The 12,652-nt window shown below is 39.8% G+C and overlaps 1 protein-coding gene across 5 annotated transcripts in view; it reads right to left on the bottom strand.

Moving 5' to 3' along the window:
- Positions 1 to 5,851: 5,851 nt before the first annotated feature.
- DIP2B (disco interacting protein 2 homolog B) overlaps positions 5,852 to 12,652 on the bottom strand; it is a 233,498-nt gene continuing 226,697 nt past the window's right edge. For all 5 annotated transcript variants that reach the window (XM_033436311.2, XM_033436309.2, XM_004274331.4 and 2 more), the window contains 2 exons: positions 11,550 to 11,673; positions 5,852 to 9,933 (listed from right to left, as the gene is read on the bottom strand). In XM_033436311.2, coding sequence (XP_033292202.1) covers positions 9,681 to 9,933; positions 11,550 to 11,673 — 377 coding nt within the window. In that variant the 3' untranslated portion in view covers positions 5,852 to 9,680. The remainder of the gene's footprint in view (positions 9,934 to 11,549; positions 11,674 to 12,652) is intronic.

Raw genomic sequence — 12,652 nt, 5'->3', positions numbered from 1 at the left:
CCTTAATTTCTCTTTCTGCTATTCCACTGTTAGTTTATAGAAATGCAACAGATTTCTGTATATTAATTTTGTATCCTGAAACTTTACCGAATTCATTGATGAGATGTAGTAGTTTTCTGGTAGAGTCTTTAGGATTTTCTATGTATAGTATCATGTCATCTGCAAACAGGAAACTATCCTATTTACCATCACATCAAAAAGAATAAAACACCAAAGAATAAACCTACCTAAGGAGGCAAAAGTCCTGTACTCTGAAAACTAGAAGACGCTGCTTAAAGAAATTGAAGACAACACAAACAGACGGAAATATATACCATGTTCTTGGATTGGAAGAATCAATACTATTGAAATGACCATACTACCAAGGCAATCTATAGATTCAGTGCAATCCGTATCAAATTCCAAAGGCATTTTCCACAGAACTAAAACAAAAAAATGTTTATTATTTTTTTTTTAATTAAAAAAAATTTTTTTTGGCCACGCCATGCAGCTTGCTGGATCTTAGTTCCCTGACCAGGGATTGAACCCAGGCCCACTTCAGTGAAAGCGCTGAGTCCTAACCACTAGACTGCCAGGGAAATTCCCCAAAGTTAAAAAAATTTGTATGGAAACACAAAAGACCCCAAGTAGCCAAAGCAATCTTGAGAAAGAAAAATGAAGCTAGAGGAATCAGGCTCCCTTGACTTCAGACTATACTACAAAGCTACAGTAATCAAAACAGTACGGTACTGGCACAAAAGCAGACATATAGATCAATGGAACAGGATAGAAAGCCCAGAAAATAGACCCAAGCACCTATGGTCAATTAATCTACAACAACGGAGGCAAGAATACATAATGGAGAAAAGACAGTCTCCTCAATAAGTGATGCTGGGAAAACTGGACAGCTACATGTAAAAGAATGAAATTAGAATGTTTTCTAACACCATATACAAAAATAAACTCAGAATGGATTAAAGACCTAAATGTAAGAATGGATACTATGAAACTCCTAGAGGAAAACGTAGTCACAACACTCTTTGATGTAAATCACAGAAATTTTTTTGGATCTGTCTCCTAGAGTAATGGATATAAAAACAAAAATAAACAAATGGGATCTAATTAAACTTAAAAGCTTTTGCACAGCAAAGGAAACCATAAACAAGATGAAAAGACAACCCTCAGAATGGGAGAAAATATTTGCAAACGATGTGACCCACAAGGGATTAATTTCCAAAATACACAAACAGCTCACACAGCCCAATATTTAAAAAAAAACAAAAAAAGACCAACCCAATTAAAAATTGGGCAGAATATCTAAATAGACATTTCTCCAAAGACATACAGATGGTTAATAGGCAAATAAGAAGATGTTCAACATTTCTAATTATTAGAGAAATGCAAATCAAAACTCCAAAGAGGTACCACCTCACACCAGCCATAATGGCCATTATCAAGAAGTCTACAAATAATAAATGCTGGAGAGGGTGTGGAACCTTCCTACATGGTTGGTGGGAATGTAAATTGGTACAACCACTATGGAGAACACTATGGAGGTTCCTTAAAAAACTAAAAATATAGTTACCATATGATTCAGTGATCCCACTCCTGGGCATATATATCCAGAGAAAACTATAATTTGAAAAGATACATGCGCCATAGCAGCACTATTTACAATAGCCAAGACATGGAAGCAACCTAAGTCTCCATCGACAGATGAATGGATAAAGAAGATATGGCACATATATACATATGTATAATGGAATATTACTCAGCCACAAAGAAAATGAAAACATTCCATTTGCAGCAACATGGATGGACCTAGAGATTATCATACTGAGTGAAGTAAGTCAGAGAGAGAAAGAAAAATATATAATATTGCTTGTATGTGGAATCTAAAAATATAATACAAATGAGCTTATTTACAAAACAAAAACAGACTCACAGACATAGAAAACAAACTTTTGGTTACCAAAGGTGAAGGGGCAGGTAGGGATAAATTAGGAGTTTAGGATTAAAATATACACACTACTATATATAAAAAATTGATAACCAACAAGGACCTCTACTGTATAGCTATATAGCACAGGGAACTATACTCAATATCTTATAATAACCTATAATGGAAAAGAATCTAAAAAAGAATATATACATATATATGTAACTTAATCACTTTGCTGTACACCTGAAACTAACACATTGTAAATCCACTATACTTCAATAAAAAATTTTTAAAAAGTCTTCTTCTATTCCTTGCTGTTTGAATTTTTTCCATTAGTCAATGTTGAAGTTTACCTTTTTTCCCCCCTGAATCTGTTGAGATGAGATAATCATATGGCTTTCTCTTTTAAGCTGTTGATAAGAGGTATTATATAAACAGATTTCTCTAATATTGAACCATCCTTGATTTGACCCTCTTTGATTTTCATGTATTATTTCTTATACACTACTGGGTTTGGTTTGCTAGTGTGGAAGATTGAATTTTCCAATATAATATCTTCAGACATATGCACAGAGGTATCTGCCAAACCACATGCTCCTTTGCAATGTGACTTTGCTTCTCTCTCATCAAGATGTAGAGTCATCTCTCTTGCATCTGGGCTGAGCAGTAGAATGCAACAGAAGGAACGTGCATGCCTTCCAAGAGTGGATGAGACATTTACAGCTTAACATGATCCTCTTCTGATGCTCCTTTTCAGAACCCAATTGCCATGCTGTAAGAAGTCCTAGCTATGAGGAAAGGCTACATTAAAGTGCTTCGGTCAACAGTCCCAGTTGAGTCCAGTCTTCCAGTTATCCCAGCCTGGGCTTCAGATATGTGAGCAAAGAAGTCTAGATGATTCTGGCCCCAAGCTTTTCAAATCATCCCCCCCAGACCTAAGAGTCCTCATAGCTGAGGCCAGACATTTTGGGACAGATATAAGACGTTCCCACTGTGCCCTAATTCATGATGCACAGAATGTATATATGCACGACTTTGTTTTATGCCACCAAGTTGGGGCAGTGTACTACATAGCAGATAACCAAAACAGCTAGATTTTATAATTTTGCATCTTTTCACAAGTGAGATTATTTAGAATTTTAAAACACTGCCTTAGTCTGATTTTGGTATCAAGGTTATACTAACTTTGTACGATGAATTGGGTGGCTTTTTATTTTATATATGAAAAAAGGATTACCTGTTCCTTGTGGGTTTGGTAAAAATCAGATTTTTCTACTTCTTGAGTGAAATTTTCAAATCTCATAGTTTCTAGAAAATTATGTTTCATTTAAAATTCAAATTTACTGCAATATTATAATAATCCCTCAAGATTAAAAAAATACTGTAGCTGTAGTTATATTCTCCTTTGTGTTTCCTACTAGTTTTTTTTTGTGTGTGTGTGTGTGTGCATGTGCATACACAAGTTTTACTAGAGATTAGGTTATTTTTAAGAAATCAGCTTCTGGTTTTGTTGAACCTTTTACATTTCCTTTATTTGTATTTATTAATTTCTGCCTTTCATTATTTCCTTCCTTCTACTTTTGTAGAGGGCCCTTTTTTTCTTTTTTTAGTTGAATACAACTATTTTATTTTTAGTCTTTGTTTCTATGAGTTTCATGTAAATTTCCCTCTTACATCTGCTTTTTAGGAATTCCCATTATTTGCAGATTCCATGTTATTTTTTGTCAGCTCTATCATATTTATTTTAGAGATTATCTCAGAAATGAATATTCATCTCTGTAGACTGAGAATGGAGATTCAGAGAAGTGAAGGAGGTCATCAGTAGTAGGCCTCTACTAACTTCCTACTATCAGGATCTTGCCTCTTCCCAGTTTTATTTGAAAAAATGTGCTTCCTCCCCTTAAAGGCTAATCGTTCCACCTGTTCTCTGGATCCCCACCCCTCTTACTTTCTCAGTGACCTTGTTTTGTCCATTATCCCTCATTGCTTTATTTGGAAACTTTCCCTCTACTCAGGAATATTTTATTTCTTCTGTCTTAAAAATAGTCTCCCTCAATTCTACATCCCTCGTTTAACTACTATCCCATCTCTTTCCTTTCTATGTGTAGATACAGCTTCTAAAAAGAGTAGCCTCTGTTCGGTCACACTTCCCATCACACCTCTCCGGAACCAGTCTTCTGCCTCCTGCCCTCATAGCTGCCACTGCTTCTGCTCTGACCAAGGTTACCAGTGACTGCCTGGTTGCCAGATACCACAGACGCTAGCCAGTCCCTGTTTTCTCAGCTTCATTGTAGCCTTCGGCACTGCTGGGCACTCCCTCCTCTTTAAAACTCGTCCTTCGATTTCTATGCCCAAGCTCCTTCTTGGTTTTGACGCTATCTCTCCAGTCATTCCTTCTCCCTTTTGTGGATTCTTCTTCCTCCCTCAGGCTTTGAATGCCCGTGTTCCCTACGGCTCCATCATTGGGCCTTTTCTCACTCTACATGATCTTTCTTGGCACTATCATCCGTTCCATGGCTTCAACTACCACTTTTAAAAGAATGTCTCCCAAATGTGTATTTCTGGGCCAGAGCTCTCGAGGCAGAGACCTAAATATTTAGCAGCCTGTTGGACCTCCACAGCACCTCAAATGAACGTGACCAACATGGAACACAGCATCTTCTTTCCCAAATCCATTCCTCCTTTTTCCCTATCTTGGTAAATGACTCCACATCTACCTAACTCCCGACGTCAGAAATCTACAAGTTATTTTGGATTCCTCCTTCCTTATCGATTGACATCTTACTCTCTCCCAAGTTTACATGCATTGTCTCTGGTCTCCATCCTGTCACTGCGTTGGTTAAAGTGCTTTGCTCTATCACTGCAGTTTCTGCAAAGGCCTCTCAACTGATCTCCCTGTCCCAGGTTTTACCTTTCTTTCCCTACCTGCACCAATCCATTTTCTACATGACTACCAGAATAATCTTCTATGTTGCAAATCTGAGCATGTTATTTCCTTGCTATAAACACCTCATTGGCTCTCTTTGGCCTTCTGGATAAAAGTCCAAAATTCTTAGCTTGACACATCAAGGCCCTTAGTGATCTGTCCTTGGCTCAGACCTCCACAGATAGTTATCTTTTACTTTTCTCCCTTTAAACCCTACATCCTAATAATAAATTGCAGTTTCCAGAATATACAACTCTGCCTCCCCACTTGCTGCCTTTATTTGGCTATAGCTCATCCTTCAAGACTCAGTTCAGATGTTACCTCCTCCAGCCCGAATTCCTCATTATCCTCCTTCATCACTGGATTGGGTGCCTATCCTACCTGCTCCCACAGTCCACCTCTACTCGCAACCCTTAATATAGTGTATTGTTTTCCTGTATCTTCTTGAGGGCAGTGACTTGAGTTTCTCTCTCTCTAGCTTCAGTTGTTATCACAGTGACTTGTGCCTAGTGGGTAGGCACTCAATAAATGTGTATTAAGTTAAAGAAAAGTTCTCAGCTGCCTGAATAGCTTGGACTGTAATTCAAGGACCAGTTTCAGTGTCTGAGAATATGCTCAATTTGATAAAAACTCCCATCAAGTTTCTTGAAACCAGGAAATGGGAGAGCAAATGAGAAAAGCTGAAACCCAGTCCAATTACAGATTTTAAAAAATAATAACAACATGTATGATCAATAGTTAAAAACTACCAAATGCTACAGGGGTAGGAGGAAAACTAAGTTATAATTGGTCTGGACAAAAGGCTTATTAGTTTTCAAAATGACTCTCTATTGTTCCTCAATCTGGCCTCCTTTTATAGAACTGATTTGCTATAACTTCGGATCTCTGTGTTCATTTTCCTTAGACCTCTCCAGGTATCTTTGGGTCTTACCATCTGAAGTTAAATTTAAAATTTATTAATTCCAATTTATCAATTCTCCCGATGTGTGAAGCATTAAACATAATCAGGCATCAATATTTATTAACACAAGACAAAGGAAACACATTCAATGAGTTAATAGAACACTGTCCAGCCAGATGTTAAATTTAAAAATGTATATCTAGTCTAATTTCAAATAAATAAAAAAAAACTTTATACATAATTACACAGTACTATAGTTTGAATCTGACACTGGTAAATATCTTGACAAAAAATAAACAAAACAGCATTTAGGACTAAAAAATTATTCTTATATCTTTACACTCTCTTCCTCTGGACAAATAACATGGCCCATCTACATAGACCTAAACCAGAAATGTTGCATGAATGATAAAGAAAAGGCCTATTTTGTATTTGGAGTACTGCAGCTTGCTCCAAATACTCTTGTTTTTACACGAAAGCAGACAACAAAAACAACTCTAAGGCATAGATCATGTTGTAGTTTGAGGGTGAGGTGATAACTCCTCATTGCTTCAGTCTAAAGATTCCTGGATATTCAAGGAAAGTAATTTATTTGGCCAAGATATTGAGCACCATGCCTGGGGCACAGACCTTAACAAAAAAGCCTAAGGCCTCGGGCCCTTTGTTGATTCAACAAAAGCATTAAGCAAGCATTGCCCAGGGACTAAAGTTAAGGAGACACTCCTATGACCAATAGACAGGCAATGGTCCCTAAACAGCCTGAGGCAGCACAACTTCAGGAGGACCTGGTACGGGGAAAGCAGGGGCCCTTTATGAGGCAGGAAGGAAATAAAGAGTGTGGATTCACTGATGCCCATTAGCATGCTGGTCATTCCCAAGGTCTCACTGATGCAGGAGATGGCATTTGTTCTGAGGAAGCCCCTTCCTGATCTACCTTGTTACTTCTGCTGAGAGGCAGAAAGAGTTTCAAAAACTTTCAGATGAATAGGTTTCTCTTATCTGAAATGAGGGCTTGCTATTCTTTAGTCCCCCCGCCCCCACCCCCACTCCCCACAGGCATAAAAACCCAGACACAATATGTTCCCAAGTTTTGGCCAGGCTGTTTCTATTAATAATGGCCTTTGGGGCCTCTCTTAAGAGTCAGTTCTACCACAAAGGTTCTACTTAGTGTGGAAAGACTAAGAGCGTTGTGTCACCAAGAGAAAGTTTTCTTACCAAGTCTGCAACAGACTAGGCATCAGATCTGTAGATGATCCCACAAACACCTCTAAACTAATGACTGACTCTCTTCCCCTTCCAGAGGATACTTTACCAGAGTTACTGGTGAAGTTCCCGAAAGACACATCTTAGCATCTTAGTTTTCTTTCCTCCACCAGCTTATTCTGGCTTTGGGGGATAGGCAAAAGATAAATAAAGCAGCCACAAGGCAGAAAGCAAAAAAAATAACAATAAATCAGAGGCCTGAGGAACTTCAAAACTAGATAATCAGCCCCTAAATAACTGGGAGTTGGCCATACCATGAGATTAACGGAATATTTTATTTGAAGGAATGAGTATAATCTGCACAGTCCAGTATGGTAGCCAACAGCCATGTGTGGCTACTGAAAACTTGAAATATGGCTAGTCCGAATTGAGATGTGCTTAATACACACTGGATTTCAAAGACATAATATGAAAAAAAGAAAGTAAAATATCTCAATAATTTTTTATATTGATCCCATGTTGAAGTGATAGTATTTTTCATATATTGTGCTAAATAATATATTAAAATCAATTTCACCTGTTTCTTTTTACTTTTTAAAATGTGGTTACTAGAAATTTTAAAATGACAGATGTGGCTCACAGTATATTTCTAGCAGACACCCTAACTTGTGTAATGAGAATTATGAAAGCAACCCATAGGATAGACTCTGCCTTATACCTTTTTCTTAGAACTTGTGGATTACGGAGCTAGAAGATCCTCAGGGTCCCTTGCTTTGATTAGTGAATCATTAAAAACTGTCTTAAGAAAATTACTTTCCAAATAAGCAGGCTGTTTTCTCTGCTAGTCACTGGATTTCTTACCCCAATGCAAGTGCTTTTTTCCTGTACATCCTAGAACCTCTCCCATCATGTGTAAGTTAACGTCATCCAAAATGTTGAAAAAGAGATCTGGAACTGGAAAATGTCTTGAGGTCTTCCCTCTGCGGAGAACGAGTTGGGAGGAAAAGAGGGTTATGTAAAAGGGAGGCAATAAAGTGGCTTTGAGTCATGAGACTGTGTAAGGGCAGCCCCCCAGGAGTGCTGCCGTGGCGAAGGGTCTGGTCTTTGCATTATAAACCTTATTTTCAGGGTAATTACAAGTCTAAAAAATTGTTTAAAAACATATTTAGTTTACATGATGTTACAGTGGGGTAAATAATGTGTATTATTAAAATAGTCTAAATAAATATTTACACAATAGACCAGAGTGGGTCAAAGAGAACCATTCTGATTTAACAAGTTAACTCTGTTCACTTTGAGTTTTTTTTTTTTAATTTTAAAAAATATTTCTGTAAGAAAAAAATAATAAAATTCAACTATATTCAAATATGTGAAGTATCAGACCAAAGAAAGGAAACCGAGCCAGAGGCCAAACTCAGTCCCAGGCTCTGTCCGCTTGGCCTGGGCACCACAGTTATTTCAAAAGAGTTTCTTGCATACATCAGACTTCCCCTATTTCAGCATAAGCCTGGCTACTTTGGCAACCCAAATCGGTCAGTTCTGAGACATGCAGTTACGAGGCCTTATGCCTTCGCGTGACTATCGATCCCACTGCCTTCCCAGCCTATTGCTCTTGTTCTTAAAATCCCCGCCCTCGTGAACTGGAAGAACAGAGGATGCTCTTCAGTCCTCAGAAAAGAAAAGCTAGATGTATAACTGCTGACACAGTATACAATGGGCCTGGAAAAGAGGAAATTCTAAATTCTTATGCAGTCATTCTAAACGTGAAAGACGGTTTCAACACTGGGGGCCGGAGTGAGTTATTCCGGTTCCTTAGAACTGGGTGGGATCTAATGAATCTTAGCTTTTCCTAACATGTTGATTTTTCAGCTGAGATTATTCAGTTTGTAGAAACAGGCTGAATTCTTAAAAGCTTAAGCTGATTCTGGGAATGCAAGCTTAAAAAACAAACATAGGCAGCTTCAGTTTATAAAATACACCAGCCAACAGAGACACAGTACAATGTGCAGCAAAACCTGCAAACAATTTGCACTTTTTAGTCACCTATTCAATTACACTGCATCCAGAGAATACTGAGATTCTCTCAAAGTAGAAATGTTTCTACTTTAGTTGTTACAACTATACAAGCCAATTCTTCAATTTTTAGCTGAATTATGTGTATTCTTATTTACATGTTTAAAACACTGGTCAAAATGTTTTACCATCAAGAATTTTCTATATATAAAGTAATTCTCATATTCAGTGGGTTATCTGATTTGCTATGGGTCAACTGAAAGTAAGCCAAGTAGTTCTGTGTTAACAAAACCCGCAGAAGGTCTAACTATGGTAAAATGGCAAAATACAGTACAGAGCGGGGAACTGTGTAACTCAGACTACCCCATCACATGAATTCATTAAACTCCCTTACAAAATTCTAAAACAGCATTAGATAAAAATACAACTATATACAACAGATGAAAAAAATGCAACATGGATGTAATTGCTTTAGTAACGTGCTGCTCACACTACGTCAAAGCTCATGACCAACAGACTGTTAATATTTTTTTCATTTGCTACCACAGAATTCCCCTTTCCTGTGTGTCACGTGATTGCAGAATCCCACAGGATGAGATGAAGGATATAATGTAGCCATCTCAGCTTATTTCACACCATATGAAAGCTTCCTCCTAGTCACGGGTCTTTGGTCCTGTGGTTTTGCAGGATGGCCCCTGCAGTCCCCACAAGGCTGGTTACATGTTATACGCCACATAGATGGGGTCCAGCTGGTCAGCGAGGAAGCTGTCACGGAGGTGCATCCTCTGCTTCTCTCCTCTGGAGTTGATGGGGATAACGCCTGGGTCCACCACAACTACGACGCCCACGATGAGGTAATGCTCCTCCAGGACGACATTTGTCACTAAAGGAACCAGATCTAGGGCCTCCTGTTCAGAGCCACACAGTTCCACAACCACCACGAGCAAGTTGGTCCACGTGAACACGGCACTGAAATTTCAATGACATTCAGTTAACATGTCATCTCTTACAGTGTCTGCCCAAGACTTATCCCCATTTTCCCTGAGAACTGCCTTCTCGCTTGGATCCAACCAGAAGGCTCTCAGCCACGTCTTTAATACATGACCTTGCCCCTATGATCACAGCTGATTAGCTGAGCCATTTAAAATCTCTTGGGAGTTTGGAAGTGGGAATGAAAGTTGTTAGCTGGTCACCTGAACTGAGGACACGTGGACTGAACGTTCTGGGGTAGCAGGTGTGCAGAGAAGTACAGAGAATGGCTCTTCAGGGAGGAGAGAAAGAATGAAGTGGATGCCCACATGGCTCTAGAAAGTGAGAAGACGGTGGTTCCTGATGGCCTTCCCATTCCTTGTTTCTACCTTTCTTGAGATCCAGAGCTGGTCAGAGACTTCTAGGAACCTCTGAGATAACCAGGTATTCTGTCCATGAACTCTCTTTTGCTTAAGTTGTTTTGAAGAGAATTCTTGATATTTGCAACATAAGAGCTTTGACTAAGATTATTATCTATATTATAATACCAAACGGGAAGGGAGTTGGCCTGGCCTCATCTGAACTCAGTGCCCCATACACGCTCTCTCCTATTGTGCTATAAGGTAGAAAGTTGCCTTACATTCAGTGGGGTTTGCTGGGTTAGAAGGTATGACCTGACTTGTGTTTTGCAGTGTTGAACTGCTTTGAAAAACAGATTCAGTCCTTAAGAAAAATGTACACAATATCTGGTAGCATCAAAAGTCAAATGGTTAAAATTAGGGGGTAACCATGGCGCCCAACTTCTCTGCGTTGTTCTTACACCTCATGGGCATTGTTCAGGTCTGTTCAGAGGAGAGACTCTGACAAAAGCAAGACAAAGAAGCATCTGGAAAGCATGAACAAACCATTAAAAGAACTGTGGCTACTTTGCATGAAAAAAAAAAAAAAAAACCTGAGAAGGACACACTGACTTAAACATGTATAAAAAGAAACTGGATGGATTCTGTACTGTTAAGAATCCACGATGAAAGCAAATAGGTAAAAACTACAGAGTTCTAATTTTAAGAAATTTTTAGTCAACGTTGAGGTCGGATGATCCTTTGTCAGGGGTAATGTAGGGGGAATTCCCGCACTAAGAGGGAACCTGGACCAGATAATAATAACAGTCCTTTTCATCTGCTTACCATTTGATAGCTTACAAAGCACATTCTCACTGGATCCTCCTGATAATCAGGAAGGAGCAGAGGAGGCATTTTCAGATGAGGAAAGCAGCCTCTTTCCTTGGGAACGCTGGCAGCGCTGGGCCTTCCAGCTGGGTCTTTTGACCTGAAAGTCATGGTTCTTCCCACCACCCTTTACCAACTTTCTAGAGGCGGATGATCAGTTAGGTCCCTTCCAACGGTAAGCGCCTACCATTAAAAAGGACCCAGCCCCACCACGAGTCCACGGAGCCTGTCTTAGCAGACGGCACACTGCCAGACAAGGATCAGTCCGTTTATTTTCTGGCTCCCCTGGAGTTCCACAGCCGTAGGTGGTCTGCTACAGACGGCTGACTACAGAGCAACTTTAACTGGTACCGCAGCTGCGGGGGAACCTATGCTGTGCAGGGGATTTACCATTCGGCCATGCTCCTGTGGATCCGAGACACCGAGGTCTCGATGTCGATGGGGTGGTACCGCAGGCCTCGCAGTTCCAGTGTCTCGTCCAGAGCTCCCACCACGTACAAGGCATCGTGACGCTCTGATGGGGAGAGAAAGAGGAACCTGGTTCATCAGACGCACTGAGTGTACTACATCGTTGGAGTTAAGAGCACAGGGTCCAGACTGCCTGCCACGTCACCTGGCGCCACCACTCACCAGCTCCGTAACGTGGAGAATTAACTTAAGTCTCTGAGTCCTGCTTCCCCTCTGTGAGACAGGGGTAATAATAAATGGCTGCTGTGAGGATTCAATTCACTTAAGGGAGTTAATATGATGCCTGGTACACTGTAAGTGCTGAAAACATTAGCTATCGTCATTATTATTATTACCACGTGCCAGGAATTGTGCCTAGTGCTGCGGAGACAAAGATGATATAACATGATTCCTGCTCTGAAGATACTTACTGTCTAGTGGGGGAAACACACACACAACAGATGTCCTATGGATGGACATCAGGTGGGATGAGGTCAGCCCAGCGACCCGAGTGTGCACTAGGGCCCCCCCTCCCCGAGCTCAGCTCAAGGGTTCAGAAAGGGAAAAGCTGAAGCCATGCTGAGCTTTTAAGGATAAATAGGAATTAGCCAGATGATGGCTGGGGAGGGGAGGAGGGGAGAGGATTTGAGATGGAAAAGAAGTGAACATATGTCATTGTTCCTAGACATCTTCAAGGACTCCACAGAGACTCTAGTCCTGGTTATTAATAGGCTTGTAATCCAGCAGGACGTTGCAGAAATCTTTTTTTAAAGATTTTATGCACACAGTGCATACACAAGGCTACATGGTTTATGTCTATATAGATACTGAAAAGAAGAAGAGAGATGATTTAGCTAGGTCTACAGAATGTTGTATTTTCAGGAAAAGGTAGATTTCTGAAAAATTTAGCAAAACAAACTGCTAGGAGCTGTTGGAGAGAGAAGGATGAGGAAGGCCAGCAGAGTCCCATCATACAAGAGCTGAAGACTGTAGTAACAAAAACAACGGAAAGAGTAGCTAATGACTCTCGAGTGTTTTCTGGGTGC

This window comes from Orcinus orca, chromosome 11, assembly GCF_937001465.1.
Source record: "Orcinus orca chromosome 11, mOrcOrc1.1, whole genome shotgun sequence".
Classification (NCBI taxonomy): Eukaryota; Metazoa; Chordata; class Mammalia; order Artiodactyla; family Delphinidae; genus Orcinus; species Orcinus orca.
The sequence above is the reverse complement of the archived record's forward strand: the minus strand, read 5'-3'. Positions and strand labels throughout refer to the sequence as shown.